The sequence below is a fragment of the Vombatus ursinus genome, unplaced genomic scaffold (genome assembly GCF_900497805.2).
Source record: "Vombatus ursinus unplaced genomic scaffold, bare-nosed wombat genome assembly UNPS02014802.1, whole genome shotgun sequence".
NCBI lineage: Eukaryota > Metazoa > Chordata > Mammalia > Diprotodontia > Vombatidae > Vombatus > Vombatus ursinus.
The window spans coordinates 25,901,632-25,914,593 of NW_020954580.1; the positions used below are offsets into that span (position 1 = coordinate 25,901,632).

Genomic DNA, 12,962 nt, shown 5'->3' on the forward strand with positions numbered 1-12,962 from the left:
AGATCCTGGAGCAGGAAAATGTCATGGTCATGTAAGCACTTGGGAAGTTTATTTTGGTAGGTGTATGCAGGATGGATTAAAGAGGAAAAAAGACCGTAAGCCAAGAGTCTAATCAGAAGGTTTTGCAATAGACAAGGCAAAAGGCAAGAAGTGATGAAGGTCTGAACTAGGGTGGTGGTCCTATGAGTGGAGAGATGATGAAGAGGTAGAATCAGTGAAACTTGGCAAGGGATTGAATATTGAGGGCAAAGGTAAATTTGAGGATGATTCCAAGGTTGCAAACCTGGATGCCTAGAAGAATGGTGGTGCCCTTTAAGAGAAGGAGAGAAATTTGGTTGATGGGGTAAGCGTAGACATGGAAAGCATTGAGTTTCATTTTAGACATGTTGAATCCAAAGATGAATGTGAGCTTGTTCTCCAGATCCTAGGATGACAGAACCAAGGAGTTCATCTTGTATCAGAAAGGAGACCATCTTAAGACAATCAAAAGTAAAGAAGAACCCTTTATGTGTATTTCATTGTGTTTTTTAAAAATTATTTTTGTTTCATTAAATTTTCCCAATTACATGTGCAATTTTTTTTTAATAATCATTAAAAAAAATTTTTAGTTCCAAATTCTCTCCTTCTCACACTGTCTCCCTCCGTGAGAAGGCAAGTAGTTTCATTTTGATTTGAGGTCATGCATAGTTCATTGTTACAAAGATTTATCTGTACACCTGATCTCACCATATGCCTGAAATATATAAGCCCCACAGGAGGTATTCTAAACCTTTTCCTATCTCTTTAATCCCCTAACTCTAGCTGTCTCTCATCAGATGGTCCCTCTCTTAACTTTACTAAAATGCAAGCCATCAACTGTGAACCTTCTACTGCGCAAAATGCATAAATAGCATTTCTCAGCTCCTCCTGCCTAGACCCAGACTGTTATCACCAACCACATTAGGCATTCACCCATGGAGCCCAGTGCTGGGCATACAAGCATATCTGGTTATCATTATATAAATGAGTCCTCCAGTTTTCAATTAATCAATTAATTTAAAAAGCATTTGTAGAGTGCATACTTTGTGCAGAATACTGTGCAAGGTGCTGGGGAAGTTAAAAAGCTTAGATAAGGTAAGTAATTTGTCCTCATGGAGCTTCCAGTCTAGGAAAGGTATGTTACACAAATACAGATTCCTATCACACACAATAACACACGATAAATGCATTGGAGAGGTAGGAAACAATGGGCAATAATGAAAGGTTTGAGGAAGCTAGAAAAGATTTTGAGTAAATTCCTGTTTGGAGCTTTTCCTTTACCAGGGTGGGAGACTGGTATAAAAAAATGGTCAGCTAGTGTTTCCAGAGCTTGATTTCAGAAATCTGGTATTTCAGTGACAGAGGAAGCTGGGAGTGGGTTTGGGGCGGGATGCCCCACCACTGGTGGTCTACGTTAGCTTCTGGCCCTGAGTGATTGACTCTTAGGTTAGCTTCTATGCCTCTTTCCCCCCTAGTGTAAAATGAGAAAGATGGTTACCTTTGCCCTTCTTCTGGTACTAGGGAGCCTTTTCTTAATTAATACTCATTAATGAGGTCATGAATGAATGTAAAGCAAATGAGTGTAAGCAGCAGTCACTTAGAGTTGAGAATAAAATCCCCCCTCCTGTTGAAATGGATTACCACAGTAATGTTCTGGGAAGGGAGAGCTTTGGAGGGAAATACAATCCTGTAAATCAGATTCCTGACCTGCAAGGAGAAAGAAAGTCATCAAAAAAGGTGTGTCATGGGATATGGACAGAAACAAGCTCTTTCCTACCTGGCCTGAGATTCCACAGCCTGGCTGTTATACACCATACCAGTGTAGTTTATCATATTAGCGAAAGCATTTTCAGATTCAATTACACTGATGCTGGAAATGGCCCCATGGATGCTGTTAATCTCTGGGAAAGAATTATACCAGGTCTCTAAAGCTTCCCATTTCTAAAACCAATCTCGGAGCATTATTCTAAAGGTTAATTTAAGATCCATCGTCCAAGAGAGAAGTTAAATCTAACTGTTGGAAGAACTGTCCTCCCCCACTTGACTGACTGAGGGAGTTTATCAGTGTGTAAGAGTTCATTAGTTTTAATTAGTGTAATCACTAATGTTGCATTAACAGTTTAGTGAGGGAAAGTAATTACTCACACATCCACCATATTAGATAGGAAGATGAGAATTCATTTTCTGAGACCATTAACATTTCAGATTAACATTGCAGCGATTAAAAAACACTTTCTCCTAGTCACCATCCCGATGACCTGCTTACCCACAGATAGTTTAAATTAACCATATCTTTCATCGGGAGAAGTGGCGAGAAATGTAGAATGAAGCCCAAGTTTATTATTTTATAATCCCTTCTACAGTCACACAGCAAGAGTAGAAATCTTGATTAGTTCATAATGTCCTGCTTGATTTGCATAGTCATTGGGTTCAGTCTCTGCACTGGGGATTATAAACTTGGCTACGTTGTTACCCAGAAGCAATAAAGCCCAGTGAAAGCTAGAGACAAAAGAATAGGCAGGCAAGTCTAGGTGGATTGAATGCTCCCGGGGTCCAGGAATGTGTATGGCTCACTGTTAGCAGGGTTAAGGGTTCATTATTCTTTCCATCAGGAGCTATAGGTTAGGGCAAGCTATTATATTTGCTCTTAGAGGATCTTGGTTTAAATTAAAACATATCACCACCACTGCCAGGCCAATGGGAAATCTTTGTGCCTGTCAGAGCCATTCCAATGCCTGAAGGACCAAAGGTCCCTCCAATCCACCCTTTTAAATCATTGAGGGTCAAATGAAATGAAACAGTAGCCATTTCCCCTGAACTAGAAATTCCCTGCTCTCCTCAACCCTTATCCCTCCACACTGTCCTGAGTTTCAAAAGTCCCCATGACAGACACATCATTTTCCAAGTCAGACACTCAGAATTTTTTTCTTTTGCAGGTCACTGCGTGTGACCGTGGAGACCTAGGCCAAGGACATTAGGAACTCTTCCCTGGGGTTTGATGAAGAAACAAATATACCAGGGTCCTAAGGCTTGCTGCCTCAGAGTCTAGAGGGGAAGATGTGGAAGGAAGAGACAAGAGGTCTGTGGAGGGAATTAATTAAGCTGAATGCCACCAGCTCTCTCCAACTAAAGGCACTAATAGAAGAGCCTCATATTTGCTTAGCACTCCACATTTTTCATAATACTTGTATATATGATACCTCTCTGGGACCTCACCAAAGTGAGGAATAATAATAGAAATACTACTATTACCAATTATATAGCACTTTAAATTTTGCAAAGCACTTTACAAATAGCATCTCATTTGGGGGCTCACAACAATTCTGGGAAGTAGATGCTATTATTATCTGCATTCTACAGATGAGGAAACTGAGCTCATAGAGATTAAGTGACTTACACAGGCACATTGCTAACAACTACTGAGGCATCTTCCTGACTCCAGTCCTATGCTCTGTCCATTGCACTACCTGGCTGTTAGGTTAGGGATTATTATCTAAATCTCAGATGCTGAGGTAAAGGAGGCAAGGTGTAGCAGGGAGAGAACCAACCTTAGAGTTAGGAAGACCTGGGCTGAAGTCTCATCTCAAAAACATACTGTCTGGGGGCAGCTAGGTAGCACAGTGGATAGAGCTCTAGCCTTGGAGTCAGCAGGACCTGAGTTCAAATCCGGACTCAGACACTTGACACTTACTAGCTGTGTGACCCTGTGCAAGTCACTTAACCCCAAATGCCTCACCCAAAAAAACAAACAAATGAACAAATAAAAACATACTGTCTGTGTGATCCTGGAGAGGTTATTTAACCTCTCAGTGTACCGGGAAACTAGGACTGTAAGTGGCAGAGAAAGTGGAAATCTTTAAAGGAAGAGGGAGTTTCCTCAACAGGGATTTCCTAAAACAGTGAAAGTATAGGTGGGAAGGGAAGACAAGGGAAGGGAAGGGAGGGCAAGAGAAAAGAAGGCAAGGGAAGAAATCCTATGATTATCATTTGATATATAAGGAAACTGACTCACAGAAATTCAATAACTTGCCCAAAGTCAGGCAGGTAAATGGAAGAAGTGGGGGCAATAATGCAAAGCTTCTGACTCCCACTGTAGATCTACTATACCCCTGCCACCAGCCCCGTACTACCCAAGAAAGAGACGTATTCAGGCAGCATCATACACTGGTGAATTAGGATAGAGAGATTGGCAGGTTACTAGATTTACAATAAGAAGACCTGGGTTTGAATCTGGACTCTAATAGTTACTAGAACCATAGATTTAAAGCTGAAAGGTGCCTCAGGGGTCATCTAGTGCAACCATTTCATTTCACAGAATGAAACTGAGGCTCAGAGAAGTTAAATGATTTGCTCAAGGTCACACTGATAATAAGCGGTCTACCATTTATCTGAATCTGAACCCAGCTTCTCTGATTCTTTCCACTATATCATACTACCTGTGTGATGTTGGGCAAGTCCCTTTACCTCTCTGGGCCTCAGTTTCTTCATCTGTAAAATACGGGGATTGGATGAGATAACCTCTTAGGCTCATTCCAGCTCTAAATCTTATGATACTATTGCCTCAAAACATAGCCATACACGTGATTTCCTTCAAAGGATGGTGGCTAATGGAGGAATGGGGCAGCTAGGTGTCATGGTGGATAAAATGCTGGTTTTGAAGTCAGGAAGACCTGAATTCAAATCCAGCTTCAGACATTTACTAGCTATGTGACCTTGAGCAAGTCACTTAACCTTGTTTGCCTCAGTTTCCTCATCAGTAAAAAATGAGCTGGAGAAGGAAATGGCAAACCACTCCAGTATCTTTGCCAAGAAAACTCAAAATGGGATCACAAAAAGTCAGACATGGCTGAAACAACATAACAGGGGTAGCAGAAATTGGATTAGAGTGGCTCTTTTTTAATAAAAAGCATCAAATACATGGTGATTCTGTGTAGAAGAATTGAAAAGAGCTCAGGGCTCTACTCAGAGCAGCCACAGCTAAGCCACCCATCAAAATATATTATTTCCCAGAATGCTAAATGTAAAGGACTATGGACCATTAGTATTGGTGTTTTCATTATGGAGAGATAATATTGAATCATTCACAGTACAGAGTTAAGAACTTGAAATCAGGAAGATCTGAGTTCAAATCCTGCCACAAACCATGTGTCCCTGGACAAGTCACTTAACCTCTGTTTGTTTAAGTTTCCTTGTCTATAAAATTGCGGATAATTATAGCACCTACCTCCAAAGGTTGTTGGAAGGCTCAGATGAGTTAACATTTGCATTTGAAAAATGCTTTGTAAATCTTAATGTGATAGATAAATGCTAGCAACTATTTTAGCACCAACTTTAAATGTGGAAGAAAACACCATTTTTGTAAAGCCAGCTATGGCCATTTTAAAGCCACCAGGGTACATGTATGTAGTAAGACATACAAGAGTTTTGGTACCATTGGAGATAATCAGGTCAGCACTCTGGACTGACGAAGAGAGAGGCACACTGGGTTGTTCTTCTCCCCTTTAAGAGGCATGCACCCTGAGTTCAGGGAATGTTTTTGCTTTTTCTCTCTCCTCAGCATTTGGCACAGTGCTTGTCATCTACATAGCATTTACTAAATGCTTGTTGGTTGATTGCTTGATTCTCTTACTACAGTCTCTCCCTTGGTAATTTTCTATTCCCACAATTTCAACCATTACCTCTTCATAGAAAACCATCAAATCTTTACTTTCAGCTCTGTCTTCTCTCTTTTAAGCCCCAGCCCCTCATTTCCAACTGTCTAAAGAAGATATCTCACCATATATCCCATTGCACCTTAAAATCAACTTGTTTACGAAATATGGTTTCAAAGAATCACAAAATCTCAGATTTGGAAAAACTTCAGAAATCATCTAGTCCAACGAGTAACTGACTAGTCAATAGTCAAGAAACATTTATTAAGCGCTTATTGTGTTCCAGTCACTGTACTAAGTTCTGGGGATACAAATATCGGGGAGGGAAAGACATTTCCTGCCTTCAAGGATATCACAATCTATTGGGCGAAGAGATTATACACAAAAAGAGACTGAAAAAGGAGAAGAGAAGGAGAAGGTACCCCACTTGGGGTGCATGGTGGAGAAGTCAGTCAAAGAAGTCTCAAAGTAGTGTAGCCTGGTGAGAAATGAGGAGATATCTGAGCTGAACTCTCTCCTTAAATGGAGATTTGAAGTTCATGGCTTCACCCTCCAATTGGAGAGGTAGAGAGTAGGGCTGAGGGGGTGTACCAATTTCATGATATCTTCTAATTAGGGAATCAAAAAGGCTTAATTACTGTTTTTCCCTCTGAACTGATCTCTAAGAACCCTAAGTTCACAATATACTCCTCTGTTTTAAAAATACAAATCTTGTCACTTTTACTTATTTGTTGCATTATAATTGAGTTTTTCTCTTCTTTAGCAAAAACCCCAGGCTAGGGTTCTTCTCACTGATGTCATATCTTTCTCACCTATGGGGTTCCTCAAAAGGCAGGGGTTCTTAATACGGGGTCCATATACACATACATGTATATTATATGTAGATGTATTGTAGCTAAAATATGTATATTACATATATATGGATAATTGTGTCTCAATATATCATATTATATATAAATATATAATTATAATATATAATATATAAATATATAATATAATATATAGTTATAAATATTATATAAATATTTAAAGTATATAAATGTCACATGTAAATATATTATATATAATTATAATATTCAAAATATTAAGAACTCCTACCCTAGAAGTTTCTTAGACTGGGGAGAAGGCCTAGCACCATTTCTCACTAACCTGTTTCTCTTTCCTTTGCAGTATGTGTCCACCAGGTGTGCAGTCACACAGAGTACTCCAGAGTCAGCTGGCTTCCATCCTCACCATCATATCCACCACCACCACCGCCACCACCACCAACAACGCCACCATCACCACCACCGCCATCACTCCCTCCCTCACCACCTTCACCATCAGGAGGCAGTGTTGCACGAGGCACCGCTTCCCCTCTGCATCTGCCCTTTATTCTCCTGTCAATGGGAAGGCCAGCTGGAGGTGGTATTGTCCCACCTGAGGCAAAGCCACAGAATTGACATCCTTCAGGGAGCAGAGATAGTCTTCCTGGCCACGGACATGAACCTCCCAGCACCAGCTGATTGGATCATCATGCACTCCTGCTTGGGTCATCACTTCCTGCTGGTCCTGAGGAAGCAAGAGAAGTATAAGGGCAACCCACAGTTCTTTGCCACCATGATGCTGATTGGGACCCCAACTCAGGCTGACTGCTTCACCTACCGCCTGGAGCTCAATAGGAACCAAAGGCGCCTCAAGTGGGAGGCCACCCCGAGATCGGTCCTGGAGTGTGTGGACTCCATCATCACTGATGGTGATTGCCTGGTACTGAACACCTCCCTGGCCCAGCTCTTCTCTGACAATGGCAGTCTGGCAATTGGGATTGCAATCTCAGCAAGCAAGGTCCACACTCCTGAAGTTGAGATCTAAAGGACAGAGACACAGACACACACCTACTGCCTCCAAGAACAACAAACCATTGGCTGTGTCTCCATGGTTTTGGGATGTCAAGACTCTAGACTTTTTACTTCTTTTTCTGGTCTCAGGTCTTTTGTGGTATTTAATATTTGTCTGCCATGGGCATTATGTTATGTATACAATGTAATGTATTTCCTGTTTTGTTGGTATAATTTTATGTAGTATTTTAAAGATAGTTATCCAATCAGAATGGTTATTTCTATCCACCATGACTCTCCATACATACCCATGCACCCAAACACATGCACACGCATACAGGTGTGATTGAACAAAACTAAATAAGTTCATGAAACTGTTAACATGTGATTGGGCAAAACCCAGCAAGTCCATGAAACCAACTAGAAAGATACACGGTGTCTTAAAAGAACTAGGTTACTTCTTCCTCCTGTCTGTTTCATAACTGGCTAAATCTGGAGTGTCCGTTTTCAGCACATAAGTAAGAAGGTCTAGTTGATTCAGACATCTGGTAACCCCTAATTAGCATTTAACCACAAAGATGACATCTATATACAGTATTGGGGGCAGGGATAGGAATTGTAATATGCATTCCCTACAGATATAGTCCTGTGATTCAAAATGGACATTAAATACTAAGTGCAGTTTTAGAAGGCTCTCATAGGTTTCTCCCACTTTAAGAGACAATGTTGTTCATTGGAAAGAGCGCAGGCTTTTGAAGCAAAGGATCTGAATTCAAATCCCAGCACTCATTTATTACCCATGTTTAACTTTGGTATTCTTTTTTCTCACAGGATCATGGGAATTTACAGTTGGAAGGGACATTAGAGGTCATCCTATCCAACTCCCTCATTTTACAATAAATGTTTACTGAATGAATTTTATGGATGAGGAGAAAAGTCCAGAGAGTTAAAGGTCACACAGATAGCAGGTAACAGAGTTGGACCTTGGTTCCAAATTTTCTGACTCACAAACCAGTTTTTTTCCCAATATAAGAGGATGATAGTGAGTCTTATCTTCCCTTGAACCAGACTCAAAATCACCTTTTTTGATGCTCTCCTGAGCATTCTCTTGTCCTGTAATTTTCAAGATGAATTCACTATGACATCAAATGTGAGAGAAGGAAGTAAAGGCAGAAAAAGCCAAAAAAGAAAGTAAAGCAGGCATCTTCTCTCTTTGAAATGGAGTAATTTCCCCAGATAGTCTGCTTCATGATGCAGTTATGAAGCCTGTCAGTCCCTTCATCTGGCTCTTAATACTTTACAACCTATAGCTCCATAACGACATTGACTAGAACGAACTTAGAGTACAACACACAGATCCCAAATCTTTCCTTGATTTCACTTAAGCCCATTTCTTTTGTCTTCTGTGGACCTAGAAATCAATGGTAGGGGTGGGAGGACATCATTGTCATTAATAAATAAACAAAAATTTATTAAGTCCACTACATGCTAGGTACTGAGGATACAAAGATATTTGCTACCCTTAAGGGGTAACATCAGGGGAAACAACATGTATATATGCATACGCAAAAAAAAAATAAAAGGTCTTTTTTTTGGCAGAGGGAAGCCTTTCTAACATGTGGATTTGATTAGCAAACATTTATTATGTTCCTAATATATGCAGCAAAGTTTGTGGACTGCTATGGGGACATGGGCAAGACATAGGCATCTAGTAGGGAGATGACAGATACAAAAATCATTACCAAAAAAGGAAGATTGTTCTTAATTTTATGGAAGAGTTACAAACAAAGAGCTATGAAAGCATAGCAGAGGGAGAGATTACCTTTAAATATCAGGATCAGGGAAGGCTTCATAGAAGAGATGGAATTTCAGGGTTGGAGGAGACCCCTGAAACTAACTGGTATAACTCACATCCTAAAAAGAATTCTCTTTACAAAATATCCAAGAAACATTCTCCAAGAATAGGTTGGATTTTAGCAGGCTGAGATTGGGGGCAGGGTAGAAACGTCGAGATTGCAGAACCTATGTGGGAAACAGTGAACAGTCCAGTTTTTCTAGAACAGCAGTCCTCAAACTTTTTGAATTCAAGTCTTCTTTACACTCTTAAAAGTTTTTTTGAAGAACACCCCCCATGAGTTTTTATTATGTGGGTTAGATCTATTAACATTTACCATATTAGAAATTTAAATGTTGGAGGCAGAGCCAAGATGTCAGAGTTCAGGGAAGAAGTCAGCTGAACTCTCCCAACATTCCCCTACAAATAACTCTTCAAATTGAATTCTGGAATGGCAGAGCCAACAAAAAAGTCAGTGTTTTTCCAGCCTGAGACAACTTTGGAGGTGGGCAAAAAAGGTCTGTGAAAGCAGGGTGATGGGCAGCCTAGAGTGCAATACATGTTGTGGCAACAGCAGCAGCAGTAGACCTTGGAAGCAGCTGCAGCAGCAGCACCAGCAATTTGGGGAGCTTTCAGTCCATAGACAGTAAGAGGATTAGACAACTGGTTGGAAAGAGGTTACAGGGGACCCTTTGCTGGCACTAGGTTCAGGGCCCTATTGCATTGCCTATATGCAATTCCATGTCACAGTTCCAGGGTAAAGAAGAGTACTACAGATTGCAGCCACAGAGGAGCAGAGGCTCTGGCCATAGCTCCAGGGCAGAGAAGTGTGCTTGTGGTCACTCACAATGGAGCAGGAGACCTGATTACAGTTCTAAGGCAGAAAAGAACACTAACTTTTGAGGCTGCAAGAGGGCAGTGGACCTGGTCACAGTTTCAGGGCCAAGAGGAATACTTGTACTTGCCACTACAGGGGAACAAGGTCCCTTTCTGGGTAAAGACCAGAACACAGGTCAGGAGAGCAATAACCACATCTTTCTTTGGATCATACCACCTTATAAGCACTAAAAACTTAATAGGTCTCCAGAAGTAGGTCTGAAAATAGCAGCATGAAAAACCTGAAGCTTGGAACAGTACCCCCTCCACCCCAGGAACAGAATTCAACTTCAACATGAAGTCAAAAGTCAAGAAATAACCCAGAAGAGAGGGAAACAACAAAAAATAACCTGATAATTAAAAGCTACAATGGTGACAGGGGAGATCAAGACACAAACTCAGAAGAAGACTATGCTATCAAATAGCTATGAGCAAAGCCTCAAAGAAAAAAGTGAATTGGACACAAGTTCAACAAGAATTCCTGGAAGAGCTCAAAAAGGGTTTTAAAAATCAAATAAGAGAGCCAGAGGAAAAAATTGGGGTAAATGAGAATAATGGAAGATTATTATGAAAGGAGAGTCTTGGTAAAAATTATTATTAAAAATTATTAAAAGGGCTTGGTGAAAGAGGCACAAAAATACTAAAGAAAATAACACATTAAAAAGCAGAAATGACCAAATGGAAAAAGAGATACAAAAGCTCACTGAAGAAAATAATCCCTTAAAAATTAGAATTGGGCAAGTGGAATCTAATGACTCCATGATACATCAAGAAACAATCAAAGTCAAAAGAATAAAAAAATAGAAGAAAATGTGAAATATCTCATTGGAAAAACAATTAACCTGGAAAATATATTAAAAAGAGATAATTTAAGAATTATTGAATTTCCTGAAAACCATGATTTTAAAAAGTGCTTAGACACCACATTTTAAGAAATTATTAAGGAAAACTGCCCTGATATCCTAGAACCAGAGAGTAAAATAGAAATGGAAAGAATCCATTGATCACCACCTGAAAGACATCCCCAAATGAAAACTTCAAGGAATATTATAACCAAATTCCAGAGCTTCCAGGTCAAGGAGAAAATATTGCAAGCATCCAGAAAGAAGCAATTCAAATATTATGGAGCCACAGTCAGGCTCACACAAGATTTAGTAGCTTCCACATTAAAGGAGTGCAGGACTTGGAATACCATATTCCAGAAGGCAAAGGAACTAGGATTACAATAAAGAACAACCTACCCAACAAAACTGAGTATAAACCTTTGGGGGGGGAGAATTGATATTTATTGAAAGAGAGAACTTTTAAACTTTTCTGATGAAAAGACCAGAACCGAATAGAAAATTTGACTTTCAAATATAAGACTTAAGAGCAACATAAAAAGGTAAACATGAAAGAGAAATCATAAGGGACTCAATAGCATTCCCATATGGTAAGATAATACTTGTCATTACATTCCTATATGGAAAGATGATACTTGTTATTCCTATGAACTTTATTATTATTAGGACAGTTAGAAGGAGTGTAAATAGATAGAGGGCATGAGTATGAGTTGCCTGTGATGGGATGACTTCAAAAAAAATAAAGGGGTGAGAAAGAGAGATTCCCTGGGAGAAGGGGGAAGGGAGAGAACAAGGGAAATTATCTCACATAAAAGAGGAATGAAAGGAAGAGTTTTTGCAATGGAAGGGAAAATGGAGAAGGGAAGATAGTGGACAACACTTGAACCTTACTCTCATTGGAATTGGTTCAAAGAGGAAATAACATACACGCTCAGTTGGGGATAGAAATCTATCTTACCCAATAGGGAAGTAGGAGGAGAAGGGAATAAAAGCAGGGGGAAAGGTGATAAAAGGGCAGGCAGATTAAGGGAGGCAGTGGTCAGAAGCAAAATAGACTTTTGAGGAGGGGCCACATAAAAAGAGGAAAAAGGATAAACTGGGAGGGGGATGAAAAGAAATACACAGTTAGTAATCATAACGGTGAATGTGAATGGGCTGGACTCACCTATAAAAGGGAAGTACATAGCAGAACAGATTAGAAATCAGAATCCAACAATATGTTGTTTACAAGAAACACATTTAAAACCAAGAAACACAGAGTGAAAATAAGGAGTTGGAGCAGAATCTATCATGCTTCAGCTGAGGCTAAAAAAAAAAGGCAGGGGTGGCAATCATGATCTCAGATAAAGCAAAAGTAAAAATAGACCTAATTAAAAGAGATAAACAGTATACTTTGCCAAAACGTACCATAGAAGATGAAGTAATATCAGTCCTAAACATCTGTGCACCAAATGGCAAAGCACCTAGATTTTTAAAGAAAAAGTTAAATGAGTTACAGGAGGAAATAGATAATAAACTATAGTGGTGGAGGACTTCAACTTTCCACTCTCAGAACTAAATAACTCTAACCACAAAATAAGTAAGAAATAAGTTAAAATAAGTTGAATTTTAGAAAAAATAGATGTGATAAACCACTGGAGAAAATTGAACGGAAAGAGAAAAGAATATACCTTTTTCTCATCTGTATATGGCACCTTCACAAAAACTGACCACATATTAGGGCATTAAAAATCTCATAACCAAAAGCAGAAAAATTAAATGCACCCTTTTCAAACAATAATGCAACAAAAATTACATTTAAAAAGGGCCATGGAAACATAGATTAAAAATTAATTGGAAATGAAATAATCTAATCCTAAGGCATGAGTAGGTCAAGGAATAAATTATAGAAACAATAAATAATTTCATTAAAGAGAATGACAAT

General features: G+C 39.5%; 1 protein-coding gene across 1 annotated transcript in view; it reads left to right on the forward strand.

Annotated features, from left to right (window-relative positions):
* SIAH3 (siah E3 ubiquitin protein ligase family member 3) overlaps positions 1–7,520 on the forward strand; it is an 82,497-nt gene extending 74,977 nt beyond the window's left edge. The window contains exon 2 of the mRNA XM_027873478.1: positions 6,840–7,520. Within this exon, the coding sequence (XP_027729279.1) occupies positions 6,840–7,520 (681 nt within the window). The remainder of the gene's footprint in view (positions 1–6,839) is intronic.
* The last annotated feature ends 5,442 nt before the right edge of the window (positions 7,521–12,962 follow it).